The 27,965-nt window shown below is 36.4% G+C and overlaps 1 protein-coding gene across 4 annotated transcripts in view; it reads right to left on the reverse strand.

Annotated features, from left to right (window-relative positions):
- LOC127876986 (uncharacterized) overlaps window positions 1-27,965 on the reverse strand; it is a 106,075-nt gene that overhangs the window by 72,116 nt on the left and 5,994 nt on the right. For 2 of the 4 annotated variants that reach the window (XR_008048179.1, XM_052422552.1), the window contains exons 1-2: window positions 25,878-27,242; window positions 16,701-16,865 (exon numbers count right to left, since the gene is read on the reverse strand). Coding sequence is in view for 1 of the 4 variants with exons in the window: in XM_052422552.1 (XP_052278512.1) it covers window positions 16,701-16,836 (136 nt within the window). In the remaining 3 variants the exon portion in view is untranslated. Of the gene's footprint in view, window positions 1-16,700; window positions 16,866-25,877; window positions 27,243-27,965 lie in introns of those variants that run through there. The other 2 variants (XR_008048181.1, XR_008048180.1) reach the window with 1 other exon arrangement.

The raw sequence follows: 27,965 nt of genomic DNA on the forward strand, positions 1-27,965 counted from the left end.
GTCCGCTCTCTAATTCAAGTAGTTTTCATCCGATCTTCACCACTCTTGGTCAGAAGCTGTATCTAGATGATGTGTAGGTCAAATTCGAATATGGGCCATGCCGGATCAAAAACTAGGTCATGGGGTCACTTAGTGTGTTTTCAACATTGAGCCTGGTGTCCGCTGTTTTTGTGAAGACAACATGCAAAATATTCTGTGTCAATGCGGCATGTGGGGGTATTCGTCACGTCTGTGACAAAGCTCTAGTTTCTTTCTATTTGTAACTTAGCATTTCTGAGATTCCCATCTGAAAAATGAATGCCATTATTTTTAAAGTTATGCAATTCATTAAATTGAATAATTTAAGTTTTCTTTCATATTCGTGCTTGTCTTCAGCTCTTTATCAGCTGTGTGGCATCACTTTTGTCATTAATCCTTTCTGTTCATGTTTTTGAGTTTTGGGCTCATGTTCCTTTATGTGCCATTTCTTTGGTTGATCCTAGGTCAACATGCACCAATTATTTAATTTCATACAAGTTTTTTCACACTGCAGCTCATACAACTTTTCATTGAAATTCTGTTGATTAGCAAGACTTTTTAGCCATACAAACAATATGATGAAACCCTCATACATGAGGCCCTATAATTATAAGAAGTAACTTCCCTTGTAGCTTTACTGCTCTCTGAACTTCTCTTAAGCTACTGGTAAACTGTACTCCATACATCAAATGTGTATGCTTTTTATACTGGTTGTATAATCAAGCCTTGACAGTTATGAATGATCTACTGTCAATAAATACATTGAATGGGTACCTTCCTGTCAACTCTGTTCCATAATCTAATGAATAGTTAAAGGGAAATCACTGTAGTATACTTAAGTATTATCCATAAGAGTTATCTTTATATATGAATATGCTATACAGTTTATTGGACACTTGCAGCTTAGACATTACTGAATAAACATGTAGCTGCATACGCCTTGAGTTGTAATCGCTACACCGGCTAGTCTACAACCAACTCTACAGGAACACAACCTGTACTTGATGATTTTAGACATTACTGAATAAACATGTAGCTGCATACGCCTTGAGTTGTAATAACTACACCGGCTAGACTACAACATGGTGTCAAAAGTTAAAAAACTTCACAAACAAATGGAATTTTGATTTTAAAACAATAATATTTTCCAGGATTGTTGTGCTAATTGTGACATTCTGCTCATTTTAAAAAGATGGAAAGCGAACACAATATAGGCCAAACTCCGAGGATGGACTGGGACAATGCGGACTTACACCAAGCATTCAAATCCTTCAAATCGCACTTTGATTTCATGTTCAAAGGTCCATTAAAAGGAAAAGACAAAGAAACCAGATGTAATAATTTAATGTTATGGGTTGGCGAAAAAGGACGTTCAATTTATAGTACATGGACATAAATTATGACCAGAAGAAAGACTTGAAACATCATTTTGATCAATTTGAACAATATTGCAAACCCAAATCTAACAAAAATTTACTCAAGATATGTTTTCAAGACCAGAATACAAAAAGATGGAGAAACATTTGAACAGTTTGCTACAGATTTGAGATTATTAATCAAGGATTGTGATTACCCCAGTGATTTTTTTTTTTTTTTTGTTACAGCCTGTGGCATTTGGATTGGGAAAAATAGCGCGATAAACCATGAAATTGGGAAAATTAGCGCGATAAACCATGAAATTGGGAAACATTATAAAAATGATTATAAGAACAGAATAAAAATTGCTAAGTTCATGTTTGACAGCATTTTTATATTATAAAGTGTTGCTTTCATGTCTTCTTACAACGTTTAGTTAATATCCTTCCACATGCATATTAAACTTGCAATAATCTATAGATTCTTCAATATACATGTACCATTATGATTTAATCATAATCTCTTTAAGAGTATGAATTTAATTCAGGATGTTTTTTAAAGTAAAATATGATATGGTGAAAACATTAACAAATATTAACAAACACGCTTTTGTGTTCTTGCTGTGTTAATGTTGTATTAAATGGAGCTAAAATAATACATTTTATTTGTTTACCTTTTAATATCTTGCACAATTGACATCCTCAGTTCAATGCTATTTCACCAAACTATACAGCGTGACAAACATAATAAAGCAGAATATGCATATGAATCTGAATATACACAGATCCACTTAAACATATAAATCAAATCATGTTTGTCTCTTTTCATTTTCGAACGGTTCTTGTCTTAAATGCTTTAACTTTGTGAACTCCAATTTCCCAACACAGATTTCCGTGACGCACATTCACTGTGAACATTTCTAATAAATATTTGTTGTTGTTCATCTCAAACATAGTATTTTGCGTTAATTGTCTCACACATTAAATTATCTCCTAATAACCATGTGATATCCGCTGTTTTTAGTGTTATTTATCATTTTCGCTGCTCATCGCTAACTTCTCGTCTGCTTGCCACCATCTTGGACGTGTGTAAAAACAGGCGTTAACAATCGGGATACATCGACTATCGTCGGTATCCTCCGCAATATAGAGAGAGATGTGTGGATAGCAACGTAAAATCGTATTTGGCTACATTCGCGAACATTCGTAAGTCAGTTGTCATTCGGCGAAGACTCGACAAGCTCGATCGGCACTCGTTCTACGAAATTAACGCTAAATGACATTATAATCTTATTGGCTTAATTGGGAAAATGTGGTCATTTTTTGGGAAATTTTGGTCAGATTTTTGGGAAAAAACGTCATATTTTGCTATTGGGAAGCAGCCGAATATCGGCGGTAATTTTGGGCAAAAAAAATCACTGTACCCTGATGGAATAATTGATGAAATGATACGGGACCATATCATATTTGGAATACGTACCCAAAAATTACGCGAAAGAATGATCAGTGAAGGTAATGATCTAACACTTCAGAAATGTCTCGACATTGCCAGAACATACAAGCTGACGAAAACCCAGGTGAAGTCCATGGACAACAGTGGTATACATGCTGTCGCCAGTGGATCAAACTGTCCAACAAGAACCGCATCCAAGCCCAAACGGAAGGGACGGTATAAGCCTCACTACGCGAGGGATAAGCCTCACTACGCGAGGGATAAGCCTCACTACGCGAGGGATAAGCCTCACTACACGAGGGATAAGCCTCAATACCCGAGGGATAAGCCTCACTACGCGAGGGATAAGCCTCACTACGCGAGGGATAAGCCTCACTACACGAGGGATAAGCCTCACTACCCGAGGGATAAGCCTCACTACCCGAGGGATAAGCCTCACTACCCGAGGGATAAGCCTCACTACGCGAGGGATAAGCCTCACTACGCGAGGGATAAGCCTCACTACCAGAGGGATAAGCCTCACTACCCGAGGGATAAGCCTCACTACGTGAGGGATAAGCCTCACTACACGAGGGATAAGCCTCACTACCCGAGGGATAAGCCTCACTACGCGAGGGATAAGCCTCACTACCCGAGGGATAAGCCTCACTACGCGAGGGATAAGCCTCACTACGCGAGGGATAAGCCTCACTACGCGAGGGATAAGCCTCACTACGCGAGGGATAAGCCTCAATACGCGAGGGATAAGCCTCAATACGCGAGGGATAAGCCTCACTACGCGAGGGATAAGCCTCACTACGCGAGGGATAAGCCTCACTACGCGAGGGATAAGCCTCACTACCCGAGGGATAAGCCTCACTACCCGAGGGATAAGCCTCACTACGCGAGAGATAAGCCTCACTACCCGAGGGATAAGCCTCACTACGCGAGGGATAAGCCTCACTACCCGAGGGATAAGCCTCACTACCCGAGGGATAAGCCTCACTACGCGAGGGATAAGCCTCACTACGCGAGGGATAAGCCTCACTACGCGAGGGATAAGCCTCACTACGCGAGGGATAAGCCTCAATACGTGAGGGATAAGCCTCACTACGCGAGGGATAAGCCTCACTACGCGAGGGATAAGCCTCACTATGCGAGGGATAAGCCTCACTACGCGAGGGATAAGCCTCACTAAGCGAGGGATAAGACTCACTACGCGAGGGATAAGCCTCACTACGCGAGGGATAAGCCTCACTACCCGAGGGATAAGCCTCACTACGCGAACAGGGGACGATGTACAAACTGTGGTGGTAGTGGTCATCATACACGAGAACTTTGCCCGGCAAAGGGAAAGACATGCAATTATTGCAACAAGATGAACCATTTCGCATCAGTGTGTTTCCAGAAAAACAAGGACAACAGCACCAGACCCACACATAGAGCCAAAATTAAGCACCAGACCCACACATAGAGCCAAAATTAATGAGGTAAATGACTTTTCTGACTCAGATCAAAGTAACACCAATGATCAATATTTTATCAATTCGGTTGTTTATGATAAGCAAAAGAATCAAGCTCATGTTAAACTCAATGTTGGTCCACAAGAAACAAAAATAATGTTCAAAATTGACTCCGGTGCACAGGTCAATATCATTCCAGTGCATAAATTTGCAGCGTTAGGGATTAAAGGTTCACTCAAAAACACTAACATCAAACTATCAGCTTACAATGGAACATCACTAAAGGTTCATGGCATGATTCGTCTCAAGTGTGGCTACGACGGTAAACAGTCGACTCATACCAGGACTTTTACGTTGTAGACAGCCCCTCCAGTCCCATATTAGGTTTAGACACCTGCATGTCTATGAATCTAATCAAATTTGTGTCAGAAATTAAACCTAAACATTTTTACACAAAGGACACAGTTGTATCTAAATACTCTGATGTATTTACTGGTCTAGGAACTCTTTTAGGGGAATCTGACATTTGCATAAAACCCAATGCTGTTCCAGTTATTCACCCACCTAGACGTGTTCCTGTAGCAATCAAAGACAGACTCAAAAAAGAGTTAAACAGAATGGTTAAGGATGGCGTGATAACCAAAGTTACTGAACCGTCCGAATGGGTCAACAGTATGGTCACTGTTGAAAAGCCCAGTGGTTCTTTGCGGGTGTGTATTGACCCAAAAGACCTAAATGATGCTATTATGAGACTGCACTAATTCCATCAAGATCAATTGACGACATTTTACCTGACCTGACTGGCGCTAAAGTGTTTTCAAAATTTGATGCACGTACAGGCTACTGGTCTGTCAAATTGAATAAAAAGTAATCTTTCTTGACAGTGTTCAATACCCCATTTGGGAGATATAGGTATCTGAGACTACCATATGGGATAAACTGCGCACAGGACATTTTTGTTCGGAAAATGGACGATTGTCTTGAAGGTCTACAGGGCATCAAGGTCATTGTTATGATTGTAGATGATATTGTTTGTTTTGGACGTAACAGACTAGAACATGACAAGAATCTCTAACTATTGATGGACAGGTGTCGACAGATTGGACTAAAGCTCAATGCCGACAAAACTGAAGTCGGACAGACAGAAATTCCATTCTTTGGTCATGTACTGACAGAAAAAGGACTGAAAATTGATCCTCCAAAAGTAAGGGCAATTCAGGACATGCCATCTCCACAGTCAAAGTCTGAACTTGAGACAATACTTGGAATGGTAAACTATTTGCAAAGATTTGCACCAAATCTTGCTGAAATGACTAGTCCACTGAGACAATTGTTGAAAAAGGAAAGTATATTCCGGTGGGACCCGGAGCATGAAACTGCCTTAAATAAAATAAAAGGGGTTATCACTCAAAATCCAGGACAAATACTCTCGTATTTTGATCCAAAAGTTGATGTTGTGTTGCATGCTGATGCATCACAAAATGGACTTGGTTGCGTTTTACTTCAAAATGACAAACCCGTTTGCTTTGCATCGAAAGCATTGACGGAGACAGAACGAAACTATGCGCAAATCACAAAAGAGCTCTACGCTGTTTTATTTGGCATGACAAAGTTTCATCAAATGACATATGGACGACACGTAGTAGTCCAAAGTGACCATAAACCACTTGTTAGCATAACACGGAAAAGTTTGCTAGCAGCTCCGCCAAGATTGCATAAAATGCTATTACAATTGATCAAATATGACTATGAAATAGTGCATGTACCTGGAAAACTGATTCCAGTAGCAGACACGCTAAGTCGCAATTTCTTGCCGGACGAACAGACTGATGTTTGTCAAGACATGGACTCATATGTACATATGATTATGAAAAATATTGCTATTAGTGATCAGAAAATCCAACTGATTAAAAGCAAAATTGAATCTGACTCTGAAATGCAGTCACTGAAACAAACCATTCTAAATGGTTGGCCTGAAAAACGACAGGAATGTTCAAAATGTTTGCTACCATATTGGAATTTTAGAGATAAATTGGCATTCATTGATGGTTTATTGCTCAAGGGAAGCAATGTTATTATTCCGACAGAACTCAGACAGTTGATGTTGGACAAAATACATGACTCACACCTAGGAGTTGAGAAGTGCACACAACGGGCACGAAGTGTTATGTTTTGGCCCAATATGACAAAAGACATTAAAGACAAAGTTCTCAATTGTCCTATTTATCTAGAGCACCGAAACAGTAACACAAAGGAACCTATGATTCCTAATCAAATTCCTGAAGGACCATGGCAGGTTGTTGCTACTGACATATTTCACTGGAATGATTGCAACTATGTTGTAATAGTCGATCTATACAGCAGATATTTTGAATGTAGTTTGCTGAACAATATGAGAAGTGAGACAGTGATACACAAACTAAAGGGTCATTTTGCCACACATGGTATTCCTTTAAAAGTGATAAGTGACAATGCAGGTCAATATACTAGCCAGGAATTTGACAAATTTCGAAAAGATTGGGATTTTGAACATGTCACATCATCTACATTACACTCACAGGACAATGCTGTTGCTGAGAGATGCATTCAGACAATCAAGAAGATTTTCACAAAATCTTTACAAGCCAATCGAGATCCTTATCTTGCAATTCTCAAGTACAGAAATTCTCCACTAGCTTGTGGACAGTCACCTGTTCAATTACTCATGAGTAGGGAAACAAGATCCATATTGCCAGTAACACAAAAGCCAGTAACACAAAAACATCTGGAGCCAAAAGTACAAAATCACAAATAGATTAAAGATAGGATGTCAAAATCACAAAATATTTCAAAAGCAAGATACGACAAACACGCAAAATCACTTAAACATTTATCACAGGGAGAAACTGTCAGAATCCAACAAGCTAAACTTTGGAAACCTTCTATTGTAAGAAAACAAATACATGACAGGTCATACATTGTTGAAACTGAAGATGGTGGTGTTTATAGACGAAATCGTGGTCATTTGTTAAAAACAAATGAAAAACCATCGCATATTTTCGATCCACAATCACTACATATCAGTGACAAACCCAACAATATCCCAAATAATGACATACAGCAACAACAGCAACAACAAGCATCGGTACCAAATGATAGAAGCAGCCGAATACAGGCAGGGAAACAATATGTCACTAGATCGGGCAGAACAGTCAAGCCGCCTCAGAAAATAGACATGTGAAATATCTGTAATTTGATTTTATAATGTGTATGTTTAATATTGTTATGCATGTTTTAATTATAATATACTAGTATTTGTATTTTATATACGCAAGCCATAATAAGCTCATGCTGAAATTATTTTGTGATGGTATCAAAGTGTTGAGAGTTAAGAAATTAGGTAAATTAACGGTTATTAGTCAAGTTTCAAGGTATTTCTTTTCCCCGTGAGAAAGTTATATGTTGGATTATATTTCTACAGTGTTAATTGCATATATCAACAATGTTTAGATGAGACTAGAACAACCTCGGTCAGCAGCTGGAGCGTGCGCGTCGCGACCAAGGCGAGAGTCACCCGCAGAAGATTTTCTCACCTGTACATATTTCCTTATAGAGGGGAACTTCTGCGGGTGGCTCTGCTAATCCAGCTGAGTCCGTCACCCTCGAGCCGGACGTCTTCTACACTGCTGGTTTTGCTGTCTTCTCCAAGATACAGCGGACTTGTCATCCGCTGTTTATCGTCGAGAGTTCGCCGGCCTGGACCTGCCAGAGGTCCCGTCTGAAGAGGGCCGGGGACGGCGGGACAGCGAGACCACCAGTGTGGGGTACATACGGGACGGACGTGGGTCCATTGGCTTAAATGGGGGCAACCCATGAACTTCGAGGGGGTGGCCCTATAGTGACCCCGGGACGGCGGTACTCAGTACGCTCAACGTGCTGGGGAAACCATCTCCGGGATGAAGACGACGGCCGGTGACCTCAAGCGTGGCCTTAAAGGCAGAGCGGCGAGCTGCAGACCCTTGGTGGAGCTGCGTCCAGACAGAATTTTATCTTTGAGATTGTCTATTGTCTACCAGTGCACATTAAGGTCTCATTGGCCACCGTGCACTGGTCTATTTGGATCTAAATGATATCTTTGGCGAATACCCGGGAAGCCGGGGTAAATTTGACCTACTTTGGCTCTAAATTAAATTTTCTCCCCTGAAAGGTCACAGGGGCAGGTCCAGCTAAAATGACTCCATGAAGGGGCGTGGGACCTGAAAATAAACTCAGAACAACACACACAACACACAGACTAGAACAACACCACGCTCTGTGTCATTTTAGAGAAACTCGAGCAGTGTTATCAGGGTGTTAACATTTACCAGCAGTGTGTGAGATTATTTATCAGTGCTTCACCCATTAACGTGTCTGTGAAACATTTGATATAGCTGGACACAAGCTTTGGTTATATGAACATCATTGAAATACACATACAGATTAAATATTTTCCCAAGAAAACATTTATTTGAAAAGAAGGGAGATGTTCCATAATCTAATGAATAGTTAAAGGGAAATCACTGTAGTATACTTAAGTATTATCCGTAAGAGCTATGTTAGCGTTTCCGATCGCCAAAATCGCCAAAGGCGATTGAATCTTTCAGCTGGCGATTAAAGTTTAAAATGTGAATGAAAATGGCGATTGCAAAAAACCCTGATATTTCTCTATAAGTATATAATATTCCCTACTTTTAAAGAGAACTCGGTACCGATTTCCACATGTAATCGCCATAAAAGCTCCAGGTGGTAATAGATAGTCCACTGATAAGAGATAACCGGATGCCCTTATCGTATATTTAAGCCACATAACACAGTCATGTATGCTGACAGATGCATCACGGGAAATTTTCGGGTAACTTTCCAGTCGCCAAACTGTGATATTTAACGTCCAATCGGTTACGAGAATGTTTATGGAGGCGGAGTTATATAGCGATTATTATTTTTGATTGACGTTGGTCACAGAGTAAGCGTTTATCGCAGGTTTATTAACAATGAATCACAGTTGTAGCATTAATACGTGATATAAAACCGGTAAATAAAGCAGTACATTAAAGGCGGTTTCGGGCATCATCATCACACCTATTTACCGTACTGTAAACAATCATTAATTATGAGAAGTTAATTGCAATTGGTGAGCAGTGTAAATTTACTTACGGCGAGTAAGTTGTTAAAAACAAAACCCGTTAATAATTTGATGCGGTAACAAATTAATTCAGTGCATGTATATTTTATCATGTCTATTTGTAGAACTGATTTACACCGTTTTTCTACAGCCACGTGATAATAACTATTCACTATGCATTAATACCGGTATGCCATGTAGAACCCGTGTTATAAGAAAGAGCGCGCATTTATTGCTGTCGTCTGCAATGCCAAGTTCTACGCATGCAAAGCATGCATTTTTAAAAACAGACATTGTGTAACTAAATATAGTCTAGCCGCTCAGTACATGCAGTATTTAAGACTTACAAATTTACCGGTACGTTTGCATAAATTATATATTGCAACTATGGAAAAATATGTCAATTCAAGAATACATTGCAGTAAATGTATTTTTCAAGAATCAAGAAGCACCACACTATGGCAAAAATTATTGGGAGAAGAAGGGGGGGGGGGGGCGAAAAGGAGTTACGCAAGACCCACCCAATCAAAGACCGGGGCATATCTGAAAGTTCTAACATTGTATACCGTTTATGCCAGTGCATGAAAATAAATATAAATGAAAAATTAAAAAAAAACATGAAATTATTTGATTTCACGTAACAAATAATTTATTTAAATGTGACTTCATTGATAATTTAATACAGTCATTATTGATACCTATAGATTCATGATAATGATTATGTCGTTCATTGAGCAAATAAGGTTATAATGTGGGTCGTCATCGTAGTGCTGAAATTTGGCTACTAATTTTTTTTCCTTAGCGCCAACCTAGTAAGAAATATCTTTATATATGAATATGCTATACAGTTTATTGGACACTTGCAGCTTAGACATTACTGAAAAAACATGTAGCTGCATACGCCTTGAGTTGTAATCGCTACACCGGCTAGTCTACAACCAATTCTACAGGAACACAACCTGTACTTGATGATTTTCAAGACAGGTTTTGAAATTCTATACACTGGTTGTTAGGTACTAATAAGTGAAATGGGACTTATTTCCTCCTACATTTGGGAATGAGGCCAAGCCCCCTTTAAATTGGGAAAATTCACACTTTTTTATCACTAAAATAAGGTAATTAGCATTGTTGTTTTTTTTATAACAAATTATTCATAATTGAGAATAAAAGTGTTTTAAATTTAGTATTTACATTGACTTAAGTTCAAATAAAAGTTACCCATGGAGCTGGATGATAGATGAAAACTAAATGTTGAGATTAAACAAAAACAATATTGTTTTTTTTTGGGGGGGGGGCTGATCCTTCATTTGAGAATTAAAAGGTCCCATATAGTAAAAATTGGGACCATATATTTCACCTGATTTTTTACACAAAAACAACTGTGTATGAATAGTAAATAACATGATTACGATACATGCATGTTACATTTTACATATAATTTATCTATGTGACTTTGTCCCTGTGGTAACAAAATGTTTAATGGATTTAACATTTTGAAATAGTTTTTGGACACACATAACCAATGATTACAACATTGCCAAGATATTGTCAAGATGAGATGTGGAGTGTAATTCAGTGCAATAAAGACGCACTCAACTTGAAGAACTGTTCATTGAAAATTATTCTGCTATTTGTGCACGCAGCTTCAGTCAACAAAATATTGTTTTAACAAGGTATTCTAGTCAAATAATAATGCATAAGGACAGGGCCCCAACTTGGGTCCTGTAAGAAAATATCTCAGGTTCAGGTGGTACAATCAGCACCACCACCGCAGTGTTTTTTTTCACCATTATGGCAATGGGGCCAGGTCACTTTGCATTAGAAAAATCTGCGTCATTTTGACTTAATTTGGTAAATTAGTCTTGTTCATTTTTTGCTTACAAATACTATTAATTGAGAATAAAAGGGATAACTAAGGTTTAACTTGCAGAGCTTGATTTGAGATGAATGAAATGTTGAGACTTTTTTAAAATCTTCAATTTGGAATTTTCAGGTCCCATTTCATGATTTGGGAAACATATACTGTGAAACCATTATTAATCGTCAGGCATTAATTTTCATAAATTTCGTCAGTCGACCGATCGGCGAATTTAAGATCCTAACGAACAATCATGCTCTATGTTTGAACAAAAACAAACACAAAGTTGAACAATATTTTAAAACTTTACCGTAGACATGAGGCATTAAATTCCAACATAATCCATGCACACATTCACTGCTGTTTCGTTATCAAGATTAATCCGGTTTTTACACAAAGGGATGTAGATTACACAAGGTATTTAACTGACACGTTACACTTCTTTAAAACGCGTGTGCAGTACAGCTGTATCGAATGCATTGACTTCGTTTATGTAGAATGGTTATGCATTAGCGCTAATTGTTTATAACTTTATTACCCATTAGGTGCATTGTGTTTTTCAGGGGTGTTGCATATTAGTCATCACGCAGCGAATGCCGATGAAAGACAATAAACCAAATGGAAAGATGACGATGTGTGATCAACATGCGTATTTATCACAAATTAATAAAGAATATTTTACAGGTCGCCGTGGTGTAATGGATATGGTGTCCGCCTAGCGACCGGGAGGTCACGGGTTCGATCCCCACCGTGGGAGCGTTCTTTAGATTTCCCCCCAAAGACACCAAGTACTGGTTCTAGGCCCAGGAAACGGACTCGAGGGCGTTTATATAAGCCTAAGGCTTTCGATGCAATCGAGCTAAAATAAATAGGTTTAAACTAAACTAAAGAATATTTTAATTGCTGTTTGTTGTTTGATTGTTTGCGTTTAACCACACTTATTACCATTTTATATGTATCAATTTATTTATTTTTAAATTATCGACATTATTGATTTATATACCGGTAGTTTACTTTTTAAGACGAACACACACATAGAATTTATAATTTTAATGTTGATATCAGAATAAAAAAGCTTTTTATATGAAAAAAAAACACTTAACAAACTGGAACCTCTTTCGTATTACACAAACAGTTTTAAAACGGTATTGACAGCATTTTAATAAAAATCATACCAACTAGAACACATACCCATACGATTATTATCAGTATGGCAATTATAATAATAGAATAAGACTATAATTGGAAATTGTCTTCGTTGTTACAAACACTCGTTAACGGTTATTCGATCCCACTTGTCCGCTAATCATAACAATGAACGTGTGAATGGCATACATTAAGAGGGTCCATTACTGTTCCTTGATAACAAAAGACTAGTTAATTGGCATGTGACAAACAGGCCCCACCTCCTGCACTGATTCTTAAGTGTGTTCCCGCATTCGTACCACGAATTTTCGCAACTGCGATTGATCGCGAATATGTATTACACACAAATCGGATATTGACTGACGCATTTTTTTTAAATTCAAAATCAGAAATCGGCGAATTTAAGTGCTGACGAAATCGTCATTTTTATAAAAATGACGAAATTTTGTGCTGTCGAAAATAAATGGTTTCACAGTATATGTTTAACCATTGGGAATGGGTCCCCCTGCAGGACCCAAATTTGAACAAAAAACCCCACTGCACTAGCTTTCAAAAGTTGGAAGACCTCACTTCCAAGCCTTTAACTGTGGACATCCCAGACATAAAGTTTGAAGTCCCATTTTTATTTCAGTATTTTAGTAAACCATACAGAAGGTGTTGATCGCTTGATACATACATGTTCCAACTCTATCCATTACCCTGTAATCCAGAATAATGACGATGTCTAGTTCAAAACCAAAATATGACCAACATTTACGATCATGTGTTTTTAGAATTTTGTATAAACAAACCAATTTTACGCATGTGAAAGTGATTTTCTGACAATTCAAAAGCATCTTTCTGTCAATCTGTATGTAGAATTTTAAATGTAAACAAGATATGTGTTTGTCAGAAACACTATGTCCCCTTTTGCGCGGCTTTGAAGCTATATATTTGACCTTTGACCTTGAAGGATGACCTTGACCTTTCACCACTCAAAATGTGCAGCTCCATGAGATACACATGCATGCCAAATATCAAGTTGCTATCTTCAATATTGCAAAAGTATTCGTTAAATGAGCGATTTTGACCGATATATTTGACATTTGACCTTGAAGGATGACAATGACCTTTCACCACTTAAAATATGCAGCTCCATGAGATACACAGTGCATGCCAAATATCAAGTTGCTATCTTCAATATTGCAAAAGTTATTGCAAATGTTAAAGTTGGGGCAAACAAACAAACAAACACACAAACCAACAGACAGGGCAGAAACAATATGTCCCCCACTATAGTGGTGGGGGACATAAAAATCAATACTGTAAATAATTAGTGCGTGATTACCGCATCATTTTCTGGTTAAGGGGTGTTGCGGCAGTTTATTTAACCGAGGATATATTTATAGCAACACCGATGATGCTATTATCACAAATCAATATTTTTGTTATCACTATCATCAGAAATGTTTCATAATAGAATTGTCAGTGGTTCGATCCAAGGTGGGGTTAACTTTTATTTGTACATTTTTTTTCTTTAATTTCATTCTTGTTTTATACTGGAGCTCTTTAGTCCTGTTGTTTACATTTATCAATTTAAAGCATTTAATCACAAACTTCAAAACATGCCGAAATCTGTGAACAAGTACATGCAAGTTATAAATGATTAAGGTCGAGTTTGACACTGTATGGTATTATGTTGATGAATATTTATAACAATCTATGTACCGGTACTTGGTATTTTGCCTAATAGCTGTATTTAATGAAATTTGACGTAGACAGTAGGGATAGTTAAAACAAAAAATCTCAGTTAAAGTGCGGTGATCCCCGTTTTTATTTGTGTTTTATGATGACAATACGTAGATGAACATATTTGAGCAGTTTCGCAGGATTCTATTAGACAGAATTTTTTTTAATTCTATTTATGTGGTTACAATAGTAAAAAAATGACGTATTTTTGGGGTGACATAAACATAATAAAAAATAAATTTCTTAAAATTTAACTTGTGTACTCCATTTTATTGGTAGTGCGTGGTTTAATTAAATGGTATATGATGTATCTTAGCTTATATAATATCTACATGTTGCCAATTTCATGGGTTATTAGTTATTTTTACAAAATTAGAGATTTTTCAGTTTTATTGAAAAATAACATTTTATATAATGGTGAATAAAATCAAACCAAGGCCGGTGACCCTATGTTTTTATTTCATTTTTCATATAGTATTTGTATATATATCTTAAACATAAATTTTGGACAAAATCTATTAGATTGAGAAAAATTAGCAAAACTGCAGCAACACCCTTAAGTAAGAAGTTTAAAGAACAATAATTGAGACCTGCACTATTGTAGCAGACAAATGAAAATCTCAAGCACACAGGTCTGGTCTCATTAAGGGATTTCTTTTGCGCAAGCGCATGCTATGAATATCCCCCTGCAGAAGTTGCATATACTGGGACAAAATTTGTCAAGATTATAATTTTAAACTATGATACTTGCGTTTTAAGAAATTGATGCTGTCTACTTCAAGGAACAATTGTATGTATGTATGTGACAAAACAAATTGTGGCGAAGGATAACGATACACAAAAAAAAGAGTGTCCGAAAAATACTGCTGTCCCAGCAATACTCTCTTACCAGTAAGGTTTCATAGACCAACAAAATTTGTTGGTCCATGTTATTTAATAACAATTATTATTAAAAGCCTATCTTAAAGTCATACCAAACAGAACATGATATGAATGTATTGCATTTTATCCCACTTTTACAGCGAATTCGGTTGATTAAAGCCTCATTGATTAAATTTCATCTATAATCAATGGCACAGCTATAATCAACGGCATGAAATGACGTCATCAACTGCCGAACCGGGACTACTTTTTCCCACGCACCTCGTCACCTGTATTTTCTTAAGTGCATCAATAATAAAAACAATCTCAAATGTTTGTCAATCTTAATGACCTAAAAACAAAGAAAAGTAGTAAAAAAAAACTTGTTTGTTGTCATTTATTGTCACTAAACTTCTAGTATTAGGTAAATTTAACAGTATGTTGCAAATAGGTTCTGTTGTTGTTGCTCCCCTTTGAAGAAGTCAGTTCGAGTTGCTCCCCTTTGACAGTAGAAAACAATCGTCTGGACCAAGAAATCCTGTGTTAATTTACAAGCTGTGCTCGGATATGCGTCCATCTGATTTTTCTTCAAGTTAGCACTGCATCCCAGCGGTTCTTGCGGCAACAATTGGGTGTCAACAAGCTAGATCAGATGCTGAAGGCCATGGCAAAAGACGCCGGCTTTCTCAAGCACAAGAGAATAACGAACACCCAATTCGCAAATTCCTGGTCCCAAAACTTCGAAATGCAAACATTCCACCCACTGAAACCATGGCCATAACAGGGCACAAAAATGTCCAGTCCATAACCAATTATTCCAACATACCTGTTGAACAGCAGCAAAAGTGTTCAAACATTCTTGCTCAGTCCAGTAAATGTAACAATCCAACAGATTCCTCTTGTTCACTTTCATGCACCGAAACTATGGCCGAAATGCAGCCTAGACAACCACTGTCTACCGTCGAACAAGTTGATCTTGATGTTTGCCCCACCCAGTCACTTCACCAGCAAATGTCTTTCTCTAGTTCGAACAACTTTGCCTCACAATTCTTTGGTGCCACTTTCCAAATTCAAAATGTTAATGTATATAATTAGCTTAAATCCAAGTAATCTTTGTTATTTTGTCACGAAATAACCTTATATTATAACAAAGAAGCAAATATTGTGCACCTCGTGATCGACTTGATAGTTTGATATTGAAAGTGAATTGTGTGTGGTGTTAGGCTACGTTGGAAACAAATCTAGTTCCTTGTATATAACAACTTAATGTCATATTGATATTATAAAACTTTAAGATTTGCAATTCAATACGATTAAAATTGTAATTAATAACGCTCGACTCTTTGTTACAGAACGATATTCTGATTAAAAAAAAAAAGATGATTTGATCAGCGGTTATTTTTGGAACGCGGAGTACTACACTGACCTTGGTTACACTAAAGTCATTATCAAAGTACGACAAACACTCATGAAAACTAATTTTGTTTAAATAAAAAAAGTTAACTGAATAAAAAGTGGGATAAATAGAATAATAGGTTAGTGTTGATTATAGATCAGGTTTATCATGCTCGGCACGAAAACAAAAAAGCACTCGCCAAGGCTCGTGCTTTTTGTTTTCTACGCCTTGCATGATAAACCTGATCTATAATCAACACTAACCTATTATTCTCTATGTGTATAATTTATCATTTGAACTTACATTGAGAAGAATGGAATGCTTCAATGTCTTCAGTGCCTACTGGAATACTGGCCAATGTGGCCTTTACTTTTTGAGGCCTTTGTTGTTGACTGGGAGTTGTAATGTAGCCGATATCACCCTTCCAGTCCAATGGCATTACTGCTGCACTTTTTCTACTAGCATTACCTGAAATAAGAACATTTATGACTCAAAATGTTTTTTTAAAACGTTTTTGCAACCTTTACCTCCTGAACATAATCAAACACCGATGCAATGCTTTGAAATCTTGGTCTTAAAAACACTCTCACTGTCACAGTCTCTGAAAGCAGGTCAACACAAGAGATATTTTTGCAAATAATAACAGAGAACAACTAGTGCTGAGTGCTTCAGCAGTCTGTTCTCTCGCTCACCACCTTGTGTCTTCTAGAGTATTTCAATAGCTCTTACAGCTTATTGATCTCTTTAAACTTCTCTAATCCAGTTGGAATATTATTTGTTATAAATTAAAATAGTTAATTAAATTAACTCTTATTAATGCTCTATTGGTCATTGTTGGCTTGGGTACTACTTACATGTACCCTGGGTACTCTTAAGTATACATACATGTACCCCGGGTATGGTAAATATACTTTATCATACCCGGTTGAAATTAGACGGTACCCGAGTTGTATTCCGTCCCAAAATCCGATGTTGTAAAATGAGCTACCAATTATCTCTAACAAACTTCTCTTAAAAAATAACTGCATCAACATGCTTTTTGAGTACGAGTTTCCATAATATAGAGGCCATTTTACAGAAAATTGACATAGATGTGAATATAATTATTAAAAAAAAATAGCCAACAACAACTGATTTACCGCGTACGTTTAAGTATATTTACCGTTCCTGGGGTACATGTAAGTATACTCAAGAGTACCCGGGGTACATGTAAGTAGTACCGTAACCCGCCCTTGTCAAAAAAGTGGGCAAAACCCGGTTTTAATCCGTGTTAAAACCGTGTTAAACCCTGCGGTATTGGCACCGGGTTAAAGCGTGTCTTTTAAACACACTTTTTGCTTACCGACTTGGTTTTTTGTAGGTAAAACCTGGATTTCACTCACATAAACCAACACGCTTATACCTTCTTATACCAACTTAAACCAACTAAAACTAACTTAAACCAACTTAAGTGGGTTAAAAGTGAGTGTGTTTTCCTTCTCTATGTTGGCTTTTAAACCCGCTTCTACACATCAAGTCGGTTTTTCCTGTTCTTAAGCGAGTTAAAAAGTGGGTTTTTGTTTGAGTGTTAAGTGAGCTAAATGTGTGCTTAACTCAGATTTAACGCAGTTAAAAAACGCTTTAAAACCAAGTTTTACCAACTTAAGTTGGTTAAAAGTTAGTGTGTTTTCCTTCTTTATGTTGGCTTTTACACCCGCTTCTACACATCAAGTCGGTTTTTCCTGTTCTTAAGGGAGTTAAAAGTGGGTTTTTATTTGAGCATTAAGTGAGCTAAATGTATGCTTTTCACAGATTAAACGCAGTTAAAACTAGCTTTAAAACCTGTTAAATGCTCAGTAAAAACCCACTTTTCACCCACTTGAAAACTGAAAAACTTTTTTATGATAAGAACAAAAATATCATGAATAAATTCTAATTACTTTTTTAAACGATAAAACATAAAACTTTACATATATATCCATATACACAGCATCTTAAAACTATTTTGACAGACATGGCATTGTTATAATAAAATATAATAGTGTTATAACATAACATTGAACACTAAGAAAGAACTGAAAAAAGTAAGATTGTATGGAATAAATACAAACAAGAGATGTGTTTGTCAGAAACACAATGCCCCCTACTGCGCCGCTTTGAAATAAAATTTCTATTTATCATTTGGCAGGTTTAGAAATTATCTCTCTTTGCTTATGTCTTCCATTGGATTTTGACCTCTAACCTTGAAGGATGACCTTGACCTTGCACCACTCAAAATGTGCAGCTCAATGAGATACACATGCATGCTAAATATCAAGTTGCTTTCTTCAATATTGCAAAAGTTATGACCAATGCTGAAGTTTTCGGACGGATAGACAGACAGACGGACAGTTCAACTGCTATATGAGACCCTACCGGGAGCATAAAAATAAGTTAATGTTGAAACAGGCGCAAATCAATATAACAAAGTGAAAACAATGGTTAAATAATCATTTTAACAGCACATTTTATTTACAAAGACTTCAGTCTACTTGTGCATCAGCCGCAGATGCCTTAAACAACCTCTCATCTTTTCTTCAACATCAACCAGGGGCTTGTCAAAGGTTTTGGCTATGACATCTGAAAAAATATAATAGACTATTCATTTTAAAAACATGCAAAAAAACAACAAAATCTGTTCTTAAATAGAAAATACTCTAGCCAGAAAAAGAGGTTAAATATTTGCATATTAAGTAAGTCAACACAAATGAGTTTATTACTGATTGTCCTGGAGACAGTGACTAGAGACACGGACAAAGTTTTTCAATCCCTGTCTTCATGAATAAAAGAAACCTATTGTTAACTGTCACTTGGATTATAAAAACTCTCCCTTTTCACAAATGATGTAATAAAATGATCATTTATGCGACTGTAAACAGTAAGTGATCTGAAAAATATTTGTAGAATGTGTATTGAATTTCTATATGGATAACTGGTACTTCAAATTTTTATGATGAAGAAAAAGTACCAATGATTGCATTTCTCTCAGCAGCGGGGAGGCTTGGTCTTGGTGACCCAGTTGTAGTTGTTGCTCCCTTCATGGAGCAAGTTACAAGCTGGTGGAAAGTGAATAGTCGGCACATGGCCTGTGCGATGGCCATCACCTCCCTTGTTTCATGCTGGATTTCAGCTTAAATGATACTCTGGAACCAAAAAAAGAAAAGGAGTTTTGACAAAATATTTACAATTGGTAATTTTCCAAAGCTTGTAATTTACTTTCATCACATTTCAAACTCTAAAAATATTTGTCACATTGGTCAGAATTGTGACGCTTTTAAAATGCAATAACCTGTATAGTTTTACCTCTCAACAAATCCAGCTTTCTTGTTCAAGGACAGGGCGAGGTTTGCCCACTTCAGTTCCCCTCAAGTTGGCCAGCTCGTGCAGGGTAAAAGCCTGGTGTAAAAGTCCATACATCAGGTAGTATGATTACCCCTTTTGCTCTTGGGGCAAGAGTTTAACCTTCAAAATTAAAATATGAGGGAAAGAAATCTGTTCAGTAATAACCAGAAATATCTATAAATAACAATAAAGATGACAATAATCATAAAACACAACCACAATAATTCACTGTACACAACATTTACACTTTGTCATGTGTATGTTCATCTATTTTTGCTTCAAATTGTGTTGTTTTTCCTTTAAGTTGCAATAAATTAACTTATCAATTTACATTTCCCAGTGACAATACATAAATATAATAATGATCATAATTAATTCAGTAAACTAAATAACAAAAAGGATGAAGAAATGACAATACAAACCTGTTAAAACTGTTCTTCAATATTCACAAAAAACACAGTTGAACTTGATTTCCAACAAACTTATTGTTGATTTCCAAATTGTAGTAAAATACACATTGTTTTCATCACACAATACTTCATGCTGACAGTATTTCAATACATTTTATAAGTCTTAATGTTAATTTAATTTAGCTCAATTTAATTGCTGAAACCAGCTTGTTTTTCAAAAGTTGTTGTTTTCAAATAATTTCCTGTGCAAAAAATTGAACCAATCAAAAGTCTTATACCTCATTCCAGCCTTATGTCTGGGCAAACCCTATCAGTAGCCTTATCTGCCCCTGATAATCAGTACCCTGTTTAGCTCTGAATGCCTGACAGATTGTTATCTGTTTATTGTTAGTGGTGTGAAAAGGGGTGTTTTTAGGTATTGTCTTGTTATTTTGTTGACTGTTTATGTAACACAGGTCATGTTTGGCATCTTATTATTTTATTGCAAATAAAGAAAATGGATATAATGGTATCATATGAAAATATCAAAATCTTGCATAACTTATGTACACAAATTAATAGATTATTTCCAAAATAATGTTTCCAATACCATAATTATTTAAATATGCAGATTTAACAAGTAAATACTGTTTTAAACAAATATAAACAATCATATAAGATTGTTTTAAAATTAAAAAAAATCAAATAATTTTAAGACATAAAACAATCATAAGATATTGTTTATAATAAAAACAAATATAAAGAAAAAAAATCAAAGTGAAACACAAACTCTTTCATTTTCAGGTATTAAACTAAGTTTTATCATTTTTATAGTTTTTGGCAGTGATACTTGTTGTCCATCTGTGAACCTGTGATGTTCTGAAAGAGCCATTTTCATCCAATATTCACTAAAAAATTATGGGGAGCACACACATTTACAATAGGGACAATGGCAAACAAGCTGTAAAAAAGCCCCTTTACAATTGACTTGTATTATATATGGCTATAAACATGAAACAAAGACCTAGTTGAAGAATTATTGTTTCATTGATGAGTATTATTTATAAACAAAATACCAACTTATTGAAAAGTGTGTTAAAGTGAGTCTTTTAGCCTGGTTTCAGCTCTCAAATTATTTACAAAAAGACCAATTTAAACTCGCTTAAACCCACTTCTGTTTAAAAGGATCAACTTCTGTTGTAAAAGACTCGCTTATAAAACAAAAAGACACACTTAAACACACATAAACCAACTCATAAATAAAAAGGCTCACTTTTGACACACAAAAAACTGACTCCTTACAGAAAAAACTCGCTTAAACACACATCTTCTTAAAATAACCAACTTTAAACTTAGTTAAGCACAGTTTAGCGCACATAAAACTCGCTTTTAATAGCAAAAACCAACTTCCACTGAGAAAAACTCAGAAAAAACACAGTTTTATGTTGGTTTAAGTGTGTTTTGGTATGAAAGTGGGAATTTTTTTTGACAAGGGCGAGCCGACAATGACCAATCGAGCCTTATTAATACACTTCTGATATGTCAAAATACTTACATGTATCCAACAATTATTTGTCTAGTTGAGTATCAAAAGAAACTACAGTAACACATGTAACAATGTCTTATGGAAAATTTAGTTGCAAAAATCCAACTCTCAGCTATTGACCCTCTGGGTCGCTGAGCTGTATGTCTGAACTCATAAACAGTGTGCGAATTTCACTTTTAAAACCACTAGCCCATTCGGGCTACCGGATGGAATTTTTCACTAGCCCGAACCAAAGTTTACTAGCCTGAACTGTTTATCACAAGTTTTTAAAAGAAGTTTATATTTTTGACAGTTCTGCAGGGCTTTCCACAGGCCATTTAACGATCCCTCACCGGGGCGCTTGAATTTCGAAATCAGAGTCCCCGGGGCGCTTGAAATTTTCCGATCAGTGTATTTTTCAGTAAAAGAAAGTGGAGATTGTAAAAAAATCAAGGTTTCTCTATCAGTGTTTCAATATTCCCTGTTCTAAAAGAGCACTTGGTACCTACTTTCACAAGTAATCGCCATAAACACCACATGAGGTAATGGATAATCCACTGATAAGAGAATAGCATGACGCGCGTATCGATTATTCTAGCCACATTACACAGTCATTTAAATGCTGACAAGGATGTATCAGGTAACTTTCCAGTCTTCTAACTGTGATGTTCATCGTCCAATCGGTTACGCGAATGCTTATGAGGGCGGGGTAACTATCGCCCATTATTTTTTATTGACGTTGGGCACAAAGTAAGAGTTTATCGCAGCTTGATTAGCAAGAAGTTGTACCATTTACGTAATATAAAACCGGTAACTAGTACAGTACAGTACATTTAAGACGGTTTCGGGCATCATCATCACACCTTTTAAAGTTGTAAACAAGTGTTACCTATGACTCATAATAAATACAAGAGATTAATTGCAAGTGGTAAACAATTAATTACTTAGAGCGAGTAAGTTGTGCAAATAACTCCCGGTTACAATTATGCGATGACAATTTAATTCCAGTACATGTATATTTCATCATTTCCATTTAAAGAACTGATTCACCTCGTTTTTCTGACATTTATTTGACACGTAATGCGCTTTAACAAATTTTCGTTGAATTAATTACGCACACTTGTGAATGTTTCGTCCGATAATCGTTACTTAGAAGACTGATGATGGCAACCAGCCGTATTCCTCGTGGACAACGTGAATTTCATGCATAATTCCGTCAAAACATTTATTCGACTCGTAAAGTGTTTAAACAAGTAATTGTTGAATTCATAATGCAACTTTTTATATTTGTTGAAATCTCAAATGGGAATAATTAAATTTGTAGTCAGAAACCCATTCCCGTAAGTCGGTGTTAACGCGTTTTTAATCCGAAACACACTTCCGAATGAAAATGTTACCGAAACGTTAAAATATTCTTGCTTCAAATTAGCAGTGCAAATTTATTTTGTGTCGAATCTTTTTCTCAATTAAAAAGAGTGCGAAAATTATGCAGCATGTACAACGTCGCCTCATTTGCATAGAACGCTTGCGTGTATTTAGCGTTTTCAACAAGCACACAACACGTCAGGGGATTGACGCATGTTCAGGGTTTGCCAAAACTTGAAAAATCTGTCAGTCATTCGGACTGACAGACTTGAATTTTTTGTCAGTCCGAATCAGTTTCTGTCAGTCCCACTGTCCGACTAAATTATAACAGCAAAACACAACAAAAGAGAGTAACTTTTTGATGTTTATTGGTTTTGATCACATTAAAATAAATATAAACATGTCCAAAGTCGATATAATTAAACAATTATTATTTTAATAATAAACCACATATAAACCAAAGGTATTCTTTTTAGACTTCTTTTTGTCAAACTGTTTTTTAGCCTGCACAGCTCTACAAATCCGTGTTCTTGAAAAGTTAGGGTGACATCCAATCAAGTTTGACTTAATTGCACACACCCATTCACACTACTTTGGATGACTTTAATTTCTGTTTATTAGCCGATTTAACAAGTTCTAAAACAACACCTATTGTTAAAATATTTTCTCTTAGCTGAGGTGGTTGATTTCCAGGTTCAATTAAATGAATGTCTTTCACACCTATTTCTTGATAGAAAGGCCCATGATAATTACCACCATCCATTCTTGTTGTCTGAAATAACACAAAACATATTGCTACAAACTATCAACAACAAATCAAAACATAAATATCCCTATGTCCGAATTTTAAAATATCCGAAATATAGTACATCGGGTGAAAAATCTAATTTTGATTTCATAAATTGTTGGTGTGTAAATTAAAATATATCCTTCCCAGAACAATATAAAAATGAAACTATTTAACAGAAATGCTCACAAATGCCTGTTGAAACAAGTTTTCATGCGGTTTTTGTTGTGGAGAAATTAAATGTTAAATGGAACAAATAAAATGGCGGACGCACTCTGTTGCTTTTTTTAACAAAGACCGTTGATTTTGAACTCGCATGTGATAGTCAATTCTAATCCAACTTTAAACATCAAAACATCAAAATGAAGGTAAGAAAAAAAGGATTTTGACAGAAGTTGAACAAAAAGTATTTACCTTCTATTAATCCAATAGAATATTATACACTTTGAGTGATCTTTTTGAAACCATTTTTCATCCGATTGTGTCGGTCAGTCGGACCGATTATCTTAAATCACTTGTCGGTCCTTAGAAAAAATTGCCGGTCAGGACCGGCGGACCGACGGTTTTGGCGAACCCTGATGTTCAGGGGCAATATTTCATCAAATCTATTAATAGTCACTTAAAATTTATTTGATACTATGGAAAATGGCAAGGTTTGTGTTAAAGAAATAATTGAGAGCTTTTATTGTAAATATTTACCAGAAAGTGATTTGTAAAAACGGGATTATCGGGTAATAAAAAGAAACTTGAAAATTAGTAAGTATACAGTAATAGAGTCGGGTTGAAACGGATGTATTGGGGAATCCTACGAGTCGGGATTTTACTATCTGTGCGGAAAAGTTTTAAAACAATTAAACAATATAAAAAATTATATATATTTTTAAATGACCGTGAGAATTTCTTAAAGAGTCATAGCGCACCAAATGACGTCTTTTGACGCTGTTTTTCTTTGAGTTATAACACACCACAGAACGTGAATTGACACATTAAATTGAAAAAAAATCAACGTCGGGAGGGCACACCCCTCCCGAACCACCCCTATCAGCCCCGGGGCGCCTGACATAAATCCTGTGGAAAGCACTGTTATGGATAGTTTTTATTGCAGGTAGGGTGTAATTGATAAGGATTGCAAATAACAGTTCATCCCAATTAACTGGAAATGTTATTACAATACTTCAATGACTCTATACGATTATACTATTTATGTATGAAGGTACCAGTCAATCAATACCTAACATGCAGTCAACATGCAAAGGTTTATATCCAGTCTGTAAATTATTTTAGGTGTCAATTGTCCCAAATCTGAAATCCGAAAAATTAAGGCGAGAGTCTGAGGCCGTATGATAAAGCGAATAGAGTGCAGTGTCCCCTCCCGCTAGTTTATTGTTCTTTTTTATAGACTCTCTAGGTCCAATTCTGGTGAGTACAATGTGAAAAATTATCAACCAGACCATCCGTAAAACCGCATGTGTATTCATCATATCATTAAAAATTTAAGATGGCGGATATTTAAAATATTCATAGAATTGTACGGTTTTCTGAAAGTACAGCATATTGAACAAACAGGGTAGATCCGCATTTTAAACACACGGTATCAAAAAACAAATCGTCATTCAAATTCTCATCATGTCAACATAATCAGGAGGGTGAGGAAACGCTATACGACGCTAAATTAACACTAGATATGGTTCAAACGATGTATGAAAATAATATTTTTGTGCATTTTTAATTTTCAAAACTTTGAAAAATCACTAGCCCAATCGGGCTAGTACCTAGGGAAATTCAGTAGCCTGAAACGAGATCAACTAGCCCCGGGCTATCAGGCTAGTGGGAATTTCGAACACTGCATAAATGCTCAGGGCATTCAAGTAGAACTAGAGGTTCTACTAGCTGAAATAATTCGCGTTCAGAATAAATCTGAACGCTGAAACTCCGGTCTGTAAAAGCCATAACGAAAAATAATTACAATATTATTATGGGAATTACAGTATTTACAAGTGCATCTGAAATCTACCTTTTATTTGACAAATATGAACTTAGATCACAAAAATTACCTGTATTTCATTTAAAATCATAGACATTGAGCGATCATTTTCTCAAAGGCAGCCATTTTGGCATTGTTGTCGTTGTTGTTATTTCGTACCATAGCTATTTCGTACCTATTACTTTTGGGGTATTTCGTTACTGTCGATTCTAATATTTTGAGTTATAATAGTTATAATTCTTTTTTTGCTTCATCTTCTTACTATTTCCAATTTCATTTCTTACTGTTTTGCGCATATTGCACACTTAATTTTTGTGTTCAAACTCAGTTACAAACATAGTTGAATTTAACCTCCAGTTCAAGGGAGATAACATGAACCCTTTACTATACAAGGATTTATATTGGATGAAACAAACTCGAAATATAGTTTATTAACAGGTAAATTTCAATATATTTTGCTCAATATATACTATTTATGCAACGTTCTTTCATAATAGTCACAAATATGTGTGTATTTAAATTCAGGAGTGATGCGACCGAAATTCGTGTCGGAACTCTCGCTATTAAAAAGATAGAGTGGACTATTGACGCCAAGAGTCTGCCAAAGCAAAAATCATCAAAAGACTCTAAGGCGGCAATTTATATTGACTAGAGGTTCTACGCTCAAAATACCCAAATACTCATAACCCTAACCAAAACCCTATCTTAATAAAAATATGGATAACCCTAACCAAAACCCTATCTTAATAAAAATAGTGTTGTGCCGGTGCCCGGCCTACAAAACGCGCACATACCTCGTGACTGGGAACCAGCGACAAATCGATATAGTGCATGCTGGGCAGCACGAGTTTGTACGGTCTCTTGTGCACGGGTCGTTGAGGTGAGTAGATGTGTTTATGTGCCTATGTCCCTATGTGAGTATTGTGTGTGAAATAGTGAGCCTGCGTATAGTTTATATTGTATTATATGGTATTGTATTGTATATGTGTGTCGGTAACTGTGAGCCTGTAATTGTGAACCTGTGCGTGTAACCCTGAGTACGTAAGTAGTTCCAGGGGGTTTAGCCTGTGTATGTAAGCCAGTGTCTAGCTGTGAGCCTGTGTGTATTGTATTATATTGTATTTTATGTGCGTTCAACACGTATTTACCTGGAAGGCCATTCCCAGAAGATATAAGTGAGTCTGTGACTGTGTATGTAAGCCGGTGACTGTGTGTTTAAGTATGTGTTTGCCTGGAAGTGTATTCCCAGAAGTACATGTATAGTGCCATTTCGTGACGTGGACGAGCTGACAAGTGTACCCGACGAGCCGACGAGTGTACCCGACGAGCCGACGCGTGAAGCCGACAAGTTCCCTCGAAGACGACGAGGACGATTGGTGCCATCCAGACGTGGATTCCAGTCGATGCCCATGTGAGTAGTCTAGTATATTATCTTTGCTAGCGGTTGGGATAATTGCATTAAAACCCACAAATAGCTAACCGGGTGAAAACACTACAATGGTAGTACGGATGGGGTTTGTGTAATTGTGTTTTAACGGTTAGGCTAGTTCTATATATAACTTTGTTGCAAATAAATCGGCATCGTGAAATTTAGTTTGGACCGTCGCATCAAATTTAATTTAAAGTTCTGTGTTCGTTTTAAAACGTTATTTCTATAATTTAACAGTTGCACGCATTTTTCGTCTATTTTTAGTCGTGTGTAAAAACAGACGGCATCATAGTTTTTTTCATTGTTCACATTCGCCGGCCGTGTTATCAGTTGGCGAAATATTTGTTAAAAAACGTGATTGTCCAATGCTGTTTGTAACAGGTTCATTGCTTGTGTAATCAACGGACGGCCACGTGTTTTTTATTGGCAATTTTCCCGTTATTAGTTGGCGCGTTTTCTGTGCGCAGCAGTTCATGAAAAAACGTGTTTGGTTGACTGCTGTATATAGCAGTGTAAATTGCTGATGTATCGGTAACTGAAGTCCGAGGAAATAGAAGTTTACGGGGCACGAATTTTGTCCTTGGCAATTCTATTTATAGCAGTGTTATTGCGAATGTAAACTGGGTCCCGGGAAATTGGTGCTTAACAAGTTAAAGCGGCGTGCTTTTTATTTGCAGTTTTTATTGATTATTTATAGAAAAAACAGCAATAGCGATTTTATTAATTGGT

The sequence above is a fragment of the Dreissena polymorpha genome, chromosome 4 (genome assembly GCF_020536995.1).
Source record: "Dreissena polymorpha isolate Duluth1 chromosome 4, UMN_Dpol_1.0, whole genome shotgun sequence".
NCBI classification, from domain to species: domain Eukaryota; kingdom Metazoa; phylum Mollusca; class Bivalvia; order Myida; family Dreissenidae; genus Dreissena; species Dreissena polymorpha.